Genomic DNA, 11,983 nt, shown 5'->3' with positions numbered 1-11,983 from the left:
TATTGACCAGGGAAGGGTGGAGCTGAAAGACATACAAACCTGCCTTGCAGATGTAAACTAGGGGTGGAGCATACTGAAGAGATGTAAGCAAGACTCTGGTCTACTCCAAGAAGTAGAAGGTAGTGCCAGCAGGAGACACAAACAGAACATCCAATTCTCGTGGCAGGAGGACGGTGAGTTTGCACAGAGAAGGGGCACAGGATGTTGATGGCTGAGCTGTAAATATTTTTTAGGTATTCAGTTCCTATTTTGCTTATACCTAAATTAATGACAGAAAAGAGGATTTCCACTAGGGTTTTGGTCTGATTGTTTTTGGATGTGGGTTACTGGTACCCAGTGGGGAAGAGGATAGAGACACAGGAGGAGATGCCTGTTGGGAGACACCCCTACCCGACAGGTGCTGAATTCCAGGAGGATGTGTGAGGCTGGAGATGCTCTCTAAGACTGTGAAATTTCATCACCAGAAGGCTAGTGAGAGAAAGCAAGGGTACCCCCGTGGAGTTGGACCTGACTGTGGCTGGATATTCTGCAAGTGGGTTAGTTCACGCAATGACTTACTTGTGTTGATGCTCCATTTATATGGATATAGCTGAAAGTCAGAAAGGAAATAGAAATCTGTGAGTTTAGCATGGAAATGCTGAAGGCATTTCAGAGTGAGTGTATTTTAGGTAGAGGACAGTCTCTGGGCTGTTGGCTTAGCTCTCTCCATTCTTCTTGTATATGTAATTCTAAGAAGTGTTGTCATCTGGTTTCTGCCAAACAGATGAGGAAGCCAGGAGATGAGAACAGACAGACAGACAACCCTAAGAGGCAACAGCTGGAAGCCTATGTTAGAAATGCTAACAGTGGGCTGGGCATGGTGCCTCACACCTGTAATCCCAGCACTTTGGGAGGGCAAGGCAGGTGGATTACCTGAGGTCAGGAATTTGAGACCAGCCTGACCAACATGGTGAAACCCTGTCTCTACTAAAAATACAAAAATTAGCCAGGCGTGGTGGCGGGTGCCTGTAAACCCAGCTACTTGGGAGGTTGAGGTCAGAGAATCGCTTGAACCTGGGCAGTGGAGGTTGCAGTGAGCTGAGATCATGCCATTGCACTCCAGCCTGGGCAACAAGAGTGAAACTCCATCTCAAAAGAAAGAAGGAAAGAAGGAAGGAAGGAAGGAAGGAAGGAAGGAAGGAAGGAAGGAAGGAAGGAAGGAAAGAAAGAGAAATGCTAACAATGAAAAAACAAATCAATACACACACAATGGTACCTCCAGCTGCTCCTGCCACTCAGCCCTTCCCAAGAACTTCCCAATCTCCCTACAATCCACCAATCCAGGGTTAACTCCTGGCAGAGCAGGGAGCTTCCAGACTCTCTTCCACACCAAGTCTGGCTTCTGTTGTGATTGGTTATGCCCCGGCCCTATGGATACCCGTGAGCATAGATGTGCATTACTTTAGTAATCAATTAAGCTAGCTAACTTTCCCCTCTCAATACCTGGTAAAAGAAATCCAAAAACATCACAGTTAGGGGTCATTTCTTTTCTTTCTTTCTTTCTTTCTTTCTTTCTTTCTTTCTTTCTTTCTTTCTTTCTTTCTTTCTTTCTTTCTTTTTTTCTTTCTTTTCTTTCTTTTCTCTCTTTCTCTCTTTCTCTCTTTCCCTTCCTCCCTTCCTCCCTTCCTCCCTTCCTCCCTTTCTCCCTTTCTCTCTTTCTCTCTTTCTTTCTTTCTTTCACAGTCTCCTTCCTGAGCCTCCCAAGTAGCTGGAATCACAGGCACATGCCACCATGCCTAGCTACTTTTTGTATTTTTAGTAGAGGCGGGGTTTCACCATGTTGGCCAGGCTGGTCTTGAACTCCTGACCTCAGGTGATCTGCCCCCCGCCCTTGGCCTCCCAAAGTGCTGGGATTACAGGTGTGGGCCACGGCGCCTGACCAGAGGTCGTTTCTTGCCGGGAGAATTTTATATATATGTATGTGTTATAGGCCCAGTGGACATCGATATATTACAATGCAGGAGAATAACTGATGTTCATATTAGTGGAACTCAGTCATTAAGAAAAGTTTAATAACATTCAGTTTTATCTATTTAAAAATGTACCATGCATTTTAGAGGTTTTAATCATTTTGGTGCTTACAAAGGATTGAGCCTGTAACCATCAGAACTCACTTGTTCAGAGGGATTCATTCTTCAGGATGAGCTCACACTCCTGCATGAAACAGAACAATAGCCTTTGTGTGTTACTTACAGCCAAAATATGCATATTCTTGTGTAGCCAGACTCATTCTTTTTTGTTTGTTTGCTTCTTTGTTTTTATTGTTGTTTTTGAGACAGAGTCTCGCCCAGGCTGGAGTGCAGTGGCATGATCTCAGTTCACTGCAACCTCTGCCTCCCGGGTTCAAGTGATTCTTGTGACTCGGCCTCCTAAGTAACTGGAATTACAGGCACACACCATCATGCCCAGCTAATTTTTGTATTTTTAGTAGAGACGGGGTTTCACCATGTTGCCCAGGCTGGTCTTGAACTCCTGACATCAGGTGATCCACCCACCTCGGCCTCCCAAAGTGCTGGGATTACAGGTGTGAGCCACCGCACCTGGCCCACCAGACTCATTCTTTTATGCTGGTCCTGTGCAGCCTGGGCTAATGGTGCCTCCCTAGTCATTTGGTTCATCATCTGTCCTTGCTCACCTGGGCTGACAGTGCTTCCCTGCTCACCTGGGCTGATAGTGCCTTCTTGCCCACCTGGACTGGTCATGCCGCCCTGCCCCCTTCTTTTTCCTTGCCTCAGTGGGCCTTATCAAGGGGCAGTGGTAGAACCAAGGAAGAACAAAGGCTCCTTTCTCCCTTTGACCTTATGTTGTAATAATGATATGATTGTCAACTCATCTCAGACAGCCAATCCAACCATAGGCCCTAGAAAAATAGGAGTTTAGAATTAAAAAAACAACCTTGATCAGCCAAGGATGTGGTTGGATGAAGGCAGAAGGAAGCTCATAGCATAGAGAGACTCACTAAAAATAAAAGCAACAAAAACAGAGCGGACATAGGGCATGCACCTGTTGTCCCAGCTACTTGGAGAGGACGAAGTGGGGGGAGATTGCTGAGGCAGGAGGATCACCTGAGCCCTGGGAGGCTGCAGTGAGCCATGATTGCACCACTGCGCTCCAGTCTGGGCAACAGACTGTGTCTCAACAAAGAAACCAAAACCCAAAAAACAAAAACAAAAACCCACCACCACCACCAACAACAAAAGCAAACCCGAACAAACAACGTGTCTCCCAAATCCAAGAAGAAGACTCATGTTCAAAGGTGATGGAAAATTTCAGGGTTGAAGTAGACAAGGAGTCAGAAAACAGGCAACCCTACTGACCATACCTGATTCTGGGTCCAGTGTGTCCTTGGCAGGGTGCTGCACGATGAAGGGAAGTGAGTGACCCTCTCTCTAGAAATGTGCCCTCGCTGGCAGATGGCCTTGCTACTCCAAGAGTCCATCATCTGATCTGACCCCCTTATTGCCTTCATCACTCACTTTCACACCAATTCTCAACACCAGCCAGGTCAACAGGTTGCTGGCCAGCCAGGCTCTTGCCTGAGCGAAAGACAGGCAAAACCAGGGCAAAGCGTCACATGTGATGGGTGGATACACTGCACAGCAGTTCTGCGGCAGGGCTGCTGTCACCACAGCCGCACAGATGTAGTATGTGCACTGTTTTTTTTTTTTTTTTTTTTTTTTTGAGACGGAGTCTCGCTCAGTCGCCCAGGCTGGAGTGCAGTGGCGCGATCTCAGCTCACTGCAAGCTCCACCTCCCAGGTTCACGCCATTCTCCTGCCTCAGCCTCCCAAGTAGCTGGGACTACAGGCGCCCAACACCACGCCCAGCTAATTTTTTGTATTTTTAGTAGAGACGGGGTTTCACCGTGTTAGCCAGGATGGTCTCTATCTCCCGACCTCGTGATCTGCCCGTCTTGGCATCCCAAAGTGCTGGGATTACAGGCGTGAGCCACCACGCCCGGCCTGTGCACTGTGTTTTAAGGAGCTGTGTGAGGCAAGGAAAATCCCAGGGCCCTCCTGGGAAGCCAGCCCCAAATGCTCACCGCAGGGCAGTGAGACCCATGGGGCTGGGAGCTGCCAGGAGTGGTGGGCCCTCTCCATTTCACTGTGCTCTCCCCCAGCACTCCTCTCTCTGACTCTCCAGGGCCCTTTCCTTCCTCCCTCCGTCTCTGGGCAGTCTTCTCCTCCCCCGTGGCCCAGGCATTCTCTGAGCTCCTTCCCGCTCCAGTTCCCCTCGCCTGGGCTCATTCAGTCCTCCCAGGCTTCCCTGACAGCCTGACATTTCAGTCTCTGCCCGTCTGCTGTTCCCTGATTCTTTCTGGGTCTCCCAATTCAGATTCCCAAGAAAAAAATTCAGATGACCGAGTTCGTGTTTTCCTGCCAGTTCGACGTCAAGGGTCCCGCCCAGGCTTGCAAAGGGTCTTGCTCTCCTCAGCAGAGGTGGGGTCTTGTGATTTACAAGGTAGCCCTTTCCACAGGGCTGGGCGTCAGCAGGTGTGCGTCACTGATTTAGCAAGGACAGGTGAGTGGGTTTCTCATTTTTGCAAAGAAATGGTCCGTAAACTGGAGATTGAAGCATTTTTCCTCCTGTTCCCTCACTAACCAGCTGGGTGGCAATGATAAGTCACTTCCTTTTCCTGTAAAACGAGGGGTCTGAATAGATGCTAATGCCATTTGCTACACACCAGACACTGCTCCAACTACTGCAGGCACATTTATTGATGAATTCCCACAAAGGAGGTGCTATCACTAACTTCTTTTAAAGAAAGGAGGCGGCCAGGTGCGGTGGCTCACCCCTGTAATCCCAGCACTTTGGGAGCACCAGGCGGGAGAATCGCTTGAGTCCAGGAGTTTGAGGCCAGCCTAAGCAACATGGTGAAAACCTGTATCTACAAAAAAATACAAAAATTAGCAGGACGTAGTGGCATGCGACTGTGGTCCCAGCTACTTGGGAAGCTGAGGCGGGAGGATTGCTTGAGTCCGGGAGAAGTGAGCTGAAATCGTATCACTGCACTCCAGCCTGCGTGACAGAGACCCTGTCTCAAAAAAGAAAGAAAGAGAGAAAGAAAAGAACGAGAGAAAGGAAGAAAGAAAGAGAAAAAAAAAAAGAAAAGAAAAGAAAGGAAAGCTGAGGCACAGAGCACTGAGTAACTTGCCCAAGGTCACACAATTAGCAGGTGGCAAAGATCCTGTCTAGTTTCAGAATTCTTGCCCTTGACCACGCTTTGCTCTCTCTCTGAGATTCTTTCAGCTCTTGAGCTTTAGAAATTGAAGTTTCCAGCAAGTTCTTTGCAGCAGCTGACGTTCTCTATTAAATGACAGCTGGGAGTCTTTGAAATATTCGGGAGAGCCTGGGTTCACTGCTAACATCCTTGTTGTGAAGGCCTGGTGCCGTTTGCCATTCCAGGACCAAGGGGATAATGCGTTAAGCTAGGCCAGGAGGGGGTTCAGCTCCCCACAACAAGGCAGGGGCAGCCCTTTGTGTCCGGCAGCACGGTAGCCCCCTGCAGGAGCTCCGGCTGCCCTCTGTGTTTGACCCTGTGGAAGGGCATGGGAAACGCTGGCCTGTCAGCAGGCATAAACTCAAAAGTTTCTCCTTCAGCTAGTTTCAGGGACGGTCTAGCCAAGTAGATACACAGGATGAGGTAATCCATAGATCCTGTGAGGGCAGTTGGCTGATTGACTTAGGTGTGCCCAAGTGCCTACAGGTGTCAGAACAAATTCATGAAGAAACGCGGACGCCCACACCAGCTCGGATGGCCTAAAGGCACGCATTGGAATGTGGCTCATGAGCTGGGACCCGGGATCAACCACTGGTTTAAGGAGAGGACCGTGAAATGCCCGAACGTGGAGGCTAGGCCGTCTCCCCGGGTGCCTGGCTGAGGGCAGCCACGTGTCTGCAGTGGTGGCATGTGTCCATGACTGAGACGGGCAGAGTTTGCAGGCAATGGTAATCCCATCAGCAGTCCCCAGATCTCTAATGTCAGGAGAAAGGGCATAGGAAGTCCCACTGTCCAGGAAAGTCCTTCATCCTGCTTCTCCCTGCCTTGGGCTTTTTCCCATTTCCGCGGTCACCTGTCCACAATGGCTGCACTGTGCGGCCCTGCAGGTGCTCCTGACACTGAACAACCAGACCCATGGACTGACCGGATATGAAATTGACGTAGGAGGAGATCAGGCAGGTGCTGGGGCTGCCTGGCCCAATGCACAGAGCCAGAAGGGCTGTTGTGGGGAGGGTGTTATTGTTTTAGTGGGTGCACCAAAGAGTGGCTTAGCCAGTTGGGCGGATCACTTGTAAATTGTTATTTACAGTTTCTGATCCTTTAAAAGAAGAGCGTCGCGGGAATCAGTCTTCATTCCAGATGTGCAGCACCATGAGGGCCCTGGTGCCTCTGTTGTCCCTGTTCCTGCTGGGTGGCCAGGCCCAGCATGGGTCTGACTGGACCTACTCAGGTAAGCCCCTAGCCCCTGCACACTCCCTCAGTTACCCTCACACCCTTACAACAGGACAAGCGCCCTTTTTTTTTTTTTTAGACAGAGTCTCACTCTGTTGGCCAGGCTTGAGTACAGTAGCGTGATCTCTGCTCACTGCAACCTCCGCCTCCCGGGTTCAAGTGATTCTCCTGCCTCAGCCTCCCGAGTAGCTGGGATTACAGGCGCCTACCACCATGCCTGGCTAATTTTTGTATTTTTAGTAGAGACAGGGTTCCACCATGTTGCCCAGGCTGGTCTCGAACTCCTGACCTTAGGCGATCTGCCCACCTCCCAAAGTGCTGGGATTACAGGCGTGAGCCAGCACGCCCGGCCAAGAGTCCTCCTTTAGGGCATTTCCCAGGATGGCCAGGCAGCCCACCTGCCATCTGTTGGGGATCTGCTCATTGTGGCTTCAGATGTCACCTTTTCAGTGTCTCAGAAGGTATGGAGAGCAAGCTGAACTTAAACTTCAAATAAGGAAAATAAGGAAATAGCTTTCCTCTTCACAAACTCCTGGCTTTTTGCTTTAATTTTTTTTCCACTCACGGTGTTGGCTGCTTCGAAAGCACACTCACTGCTTCTTTTCGTAAAGACATTTGCTTTGTTGGTCTGTGTAAGTGGAAAATAAAGTTCTTAGAAAAAACTCTTGGTAACCTCACAGAAGGTGCTGTGGGGTTTGCGAGACCTTCTTTCTTGGAAATTTCATGGTAGGCAGTTTACCCAGAACATCTTGACATAAGAACCCAGTTCCCTTTGGTCTGTGGGTGGCCAAAACCAGACTTTTTTTTTTTTTTTTTTTTTTTTTTGAGACAGAGTCTTGCTTTGTTGCCCAGGCTGGAGTTCAGTGGTGCCATCTTGGCTCACTGCAACCTCTGCCTCCCGCGTTCAAGTGATTCTTGTGTCTTAGCCTCCCAAGTAGCTGGAATTACAGGCACTCATCACCATGCCTGGGTAACTTTTGTATTTTTAGTAAAGATAGGGTTTTACCACGTTGGCCAGGCTGGTCTCAAACTTCTGACCTCAAGTGATCTGCCCACCTTGGCCTCCCAAAGTGCTGGGATTACAGGTGTGAGCCACTGCACCAGGCCCCAAACCAGACTTTTAAAACGTGAAATGTAAAATCCTGGCATTCAGCATGGGTTCTGGTCCACATGTGAGCCAAAGCTAGAAGGCCGTGTCTGTGGGGTTTGTGGACACTAAATGGCCCTTTCCAGGGGCAGTGAGGAGAGCTTCTTCCCGCGTCCCCCTCCTTTCTGTACGGGACCACGGACTGGGGTCCATGAGGAGGCTGGTGGCCGCTGGCCGATGCAGGAAGTGAGACAAACACCTGCTTCCTGCAGAGTCCGCCCCAGCTCAGCTGCTCCAGAAGCATTCCTTCAGGATGAATGGGATGATCTGTTAAGTCAAGGGCAATGGAATTAAGGACATCCTGGGAGGTTCAGAAAGTCCAGCCAGCTCTGACCAACCGTTCTGTTCCCGAGCACAGTGATCTTACACAGGGCAGTGCCTCAGAAGCCTGGGGCATTCCGCTTCACTTGGCCAAGCAGTGCAGGCAGGTGGTTCAGAGGTGAAGGAAGAGAGAATTCAGACAATGAAGTCCTTGTCCTCCCCAGGCTCTGCCCAGCCTCTGAGACAGTGGGCTTCCTGGAAAGCCACTAGGGACTCTGGGAGAAGCTGAGAGTAGCGTAGCTTTTGTAAATGACTTCCAGGGACACCTGAGAGATGTTCCAGTATTGACAGTGGCCTGGACCAAAGCATCTTGCTCTGAGAAGGGGTTGTGCTAGGGGCCTCTTGCCTGATTACAAACCAAAAAGCGGTGAGAGGCCCCAGTACAAACACCTACCTACCTTCCTTCCTTCCTTCCTTCCTTCCTTCCTTCCTTCCTTCCTCTCTTTCTCTTTCTTTTCTTTTCTTTTCTTTTCTTTTCTTTTCTTTTCTTTTCTTTTCTTTTCTTTTCTTTTCTTTTCTTTTCTTTTCTTTTTTCACTCTTGCTGCCCAGTCTGGAGTGCAAAGGCGCGATCTCGGCTCGCTGCAACCTCTGCCTCCTGGGTTCAAGCGATTCTCCTGCCTCAGCCTCTCAGGTAGCTGGGATTAAGGGCTTGTGCCACCACGCCCGGCTGACTGTTTTGTATTTTTAGTAGAGACGGGGTTTCTCCATGTTTGTCAGAGTGGTCTCGAACTTCCGACCTCAGGTGATCCGCCCACCTCGGCCTCCCAAAGTGTGGGGATTACAGGCGTGAGTCACCGCACCCAGCCACAAACACCTTTCTTAAAACAAGCTGTGTACTCACTACACGGCTACCCCTGCACAGGGAACAGAGGAGAGATTCTCCATGTCACATGACTGACACCAAGCTCCACAGCTGTTTGGGGGCCAAGTCACCTATGACAATGACTCACCTATGTTACTCTGTCCCCTATGATTATCAATCCTCTCTGAAAAGATAAACTTTCTCCTTAGGAGTTCTAAAAAAAGTACTCACTCTGGGTTGTCCTGGAACCTGATGCTTCCCTAGTTTCCCTGAATCCGTAAGTGTAGACACCTAGATGGTCTTTACCATACTGGGAATCCATAAAAGGGGCTGGAGCAAGAAAATAGTGGTGGGGGTTCCTGCAGCATGGGGAGGTGGGGGCTGTGTTCCTGTTGGGGGCATGGAAGGACAGCTGGGCCCTTGAGAGGAAATGAGGAAGAGGCCCCAGGAGCAGCACAGGAATGGCAAGCCAAGGATCCCTCCATGCCTTCATCAGCTGGAAATAAGTCAAAGGAGAGCAAAACGCTCTGTATAAAAGATTCTCAGGCCGGGCGCAGTGGCTCACGCCTGTAATCCCAGCACTTTGGGAGGCCAAGACCTGAGGTCAGGAGTTAGAGACCAGCCTGGCCAACATGGCAAAATCCTGTCTCTAATAAAAACACAAAAATTAGCCAGGAGTGGTGATGCACGCCTGTAATCTCAGCTACTTGGGAGGCTGAGGCAGGAGAAGCTCTTGAATCTGGGAGGCAGAGGTTGCAGTGAGCCAAGATCACACCACTGCACTCCAGTCTGGGTGACAGAGTGAGACCCTGTCTCAAAAAAAAAAAAAAAAAGACTTTCACTGATTTCAAAACACTGTCTTGCTCCCAGGGCCAGCAGTTGCCACAGGAAAGTTAGAGGTTAGGACTAAAGCCCCTCAAACACCAGAGTCCTTGGAGTTGACCTCGTTGTCTTTTTGACCTCCTTCTGGGGGCCCTGCTTCTGCTTTCTGGAAGGTGCTGCCGTGGGTCCCTGCCCAGCGGGCCCTGGCCTCTGGCCCGGTGAGGTTCCTACAGGGTGGGCTCAGCCAGGCAGCCCCTTGAACTGTCTCTCTCCTGTCTCAGAAGGAGCACTGGACGAAGCGCACTGGCCAGAGCACTACCCCGCCTGTGGGGGCCAGAGACAGTCGCCCATCAACCTGCAGAGGACGAAGGTGCGGTACAACCCTGCCTTGAAGGGGCTCAAACTGACGGGCTATGAGACCCAGGAGGGCGAGTTCCCCATGGTCAACAATGGCCACACAGGTAAGGGGAAGGGGTGGCGAGGGGCTCCAATCCACGGGCAGCCCCTGGCAGCCTGCAGGGGAAGGCAGGTGACACATGTCCCTGCCAGGAGTGGCTTACACAGAGACACAGAGCATGGCTTCAGAACTGGAGGCCTTGAACATGAGGGTGGAACGCGACGGCTGACCCGCCGGGAAACTTGGTGGTTCTTCTAGAGAGGGCAGCATCTGTCTTTCCCCTCAGCTCCCTGCTGGTCCCTTCCTGCCATGTTATCCTCTTACTCGAGCTCACCCAACCCACCCAGCAGGCGACAGGCAGGACAGGCTGTGCTGCTGAAGCCACCTTTCCCACGGGGACTCTCTGTCCATCAGCTGGGGTCAGCTTTTCCACAGTTCCTATATTCAGTCTATTCAGCTCAAAGCACCTGACAGGTAGGACCAGGGTTTCTCAGAGTTTTAAGAAGGAAGCTCTGGTTTTCTGCTCCCTACCAGAAAGAAGGTGAAGGTCAGACAGAAAAAGCAGGGCCATGGGGACGCCCCACTTCAGGAATCCAATATGAGAAACTGTAAATTTTTATATTTGTTTTTTTGAGACAGAGTGTCACTATGTTGCCCAGACTGGAGTGCAGTGGCATGATCTCAGCTCACTGTAGCCTCCACCTCCTGGATTCAAGCGATTTTCCTGCCTCAGCCTCCTGAGTGGCTGGGATTACAGGCATGCACCACCATGCCCAACTAATTTTTTTTTGTATTTTTAGTAGAGACAGGGCTTTCACCATGTTGGCCAGGCTGGTCTGGAACTCCTGACCTCAAAGTTATCTGCCCACCTCAGCCTCCCAAAGTGCTGGGATTACAGGCACGAGCCACCACGCCCGGCCTGGAAACTGAAATCTATGCTTTACTTGTGCAGAACATCCTCCTGATTTTCCAAGTTGGCTCAACTCCTCTGAGCCTCATGACCACCCCAGGAGGGGGCATTTTTTAGGCAGGAAGTCTGAGGCCTCAGGAGGTCGAGGGACTCACCCAAGGCCACACAGTGTCTGACGGCCAAGATGGGCTCACACCCCCAGATGTAGGGTTTCTTGGCCACATCCTTCTTAGGTACTGCACTCTCTCACTCCTGCCTGGGTTGAGACAGTTCCCTGCCTGCCACACAGCCATACAACAGTCACTGGACTTGGCCAGGCATGGTGGCTCACGCCTGTAAACCCAGTACTTTAGGAGGCTGAGGTGGGAGGATCACTTGAGGTCAAAATTTGAGACGAGCCTGGACAACTTGGTGAGACTCCATCTCTACAAAAAATCAAAACGTTAGCCAGGAGTGGTGGTGACTGCCTGTAGTCCCAGCTACTTGGGAGGCTGAGGTGGGAGGATCACTTGAGCCTGGGAGGTCAAGGTTGTGGTGAGCCGAGATCACCACTGCACTTGAACCTGGGCAACAGAGTGAGACCCTGTTTCTTTAAAAAAAAAAAAAAAGGGTCACAGGACTTAGTTTTCTTATCTGGAACCTGGGCAACAGAGCGAGACCCTGTTTCTTTAAATAAATAAATTAAAAAAAGAAAGGTCACAGGACTTAGTTTTCTTATCTTGCACAATCAAGAAAATAAAACTGGCCTGGTGAGGTGGCTCATACCTGTAATCTCAGCACTTTGGGAGCCTGAGGTGGGCATAACACCTGAGGTCAGGAGTTCGAGACTAGCCTGGCCAACATGGTGAAACCTTGTCTCTACTAAAAATACCAAAATTGGTTGGGCGTGGTGGCGCGTGCCTGTAATCCCAGCTACTCGGAAGGCTGAGGCAGGAGAATTGCTTGAACCCAGGAGGCGGAGGTTGCAGTGAGCCAAGATCATGCCATTGCACTCCAGCCTGGGCAACAAGAGCAAAACTCCATCTCAGAAAAAAAGAAAAAAAGAAAGAAAACCAATTATCCTTTATAGCACTGGTGAAAGTAGCAAATTG

The 11,983-nt window shown here is 50.4% G+C and overlaps 1 protein-coding gene across 1 annotated transcript in view; it reads left to right on the top strand.

Moving 5' to 3' along the window:
* The first annotated feature begins 6,364 nt into the window (after nt 1-6,364).
* CA6 (carbonic anhydrase 6) overlaps nt 6,365-11,983 on the top strand; it is a 52,373-nt gene continuing 46,754 nt past the window's right edge. Inside the window, exons 1-2 of the mRNA XM_017855998.1 lie at nt 6,365-6,490; nt 9,867-10,046. Of these exons, the coding sequence (XP_017711487.1) occupies nt 6,400-6,490; nt 9,867-10,046 (271 nt within the window). The 5' untranslated portion in view covers nt 6,365-6,399. The remainder of the gene's footprint in view (nt 6,491-9,866; nt 10,047-11,983) is intronic.

Source organism: Rhinopithecus bieti, unplaced genomic scaffold (genome assembly GCF_001698545.2).
Source record: "Rhinopithecus bieti isolate Rb0 unplaced genomic scaffold, ASM169854v2 scaffold_40368, whole genome shotgun sequence".
Lineage (NCBI taxonomy): Eukaryota > Metazoa > Chordata > Mammalia > Primates > Cercopithecidae > Rhinopithecus > Rhinopithecus bieti.
Note: the sequence above shows the minus strand (reverse complement) of the source record. Positions and strands in the feature narration are given on the sequence as shown.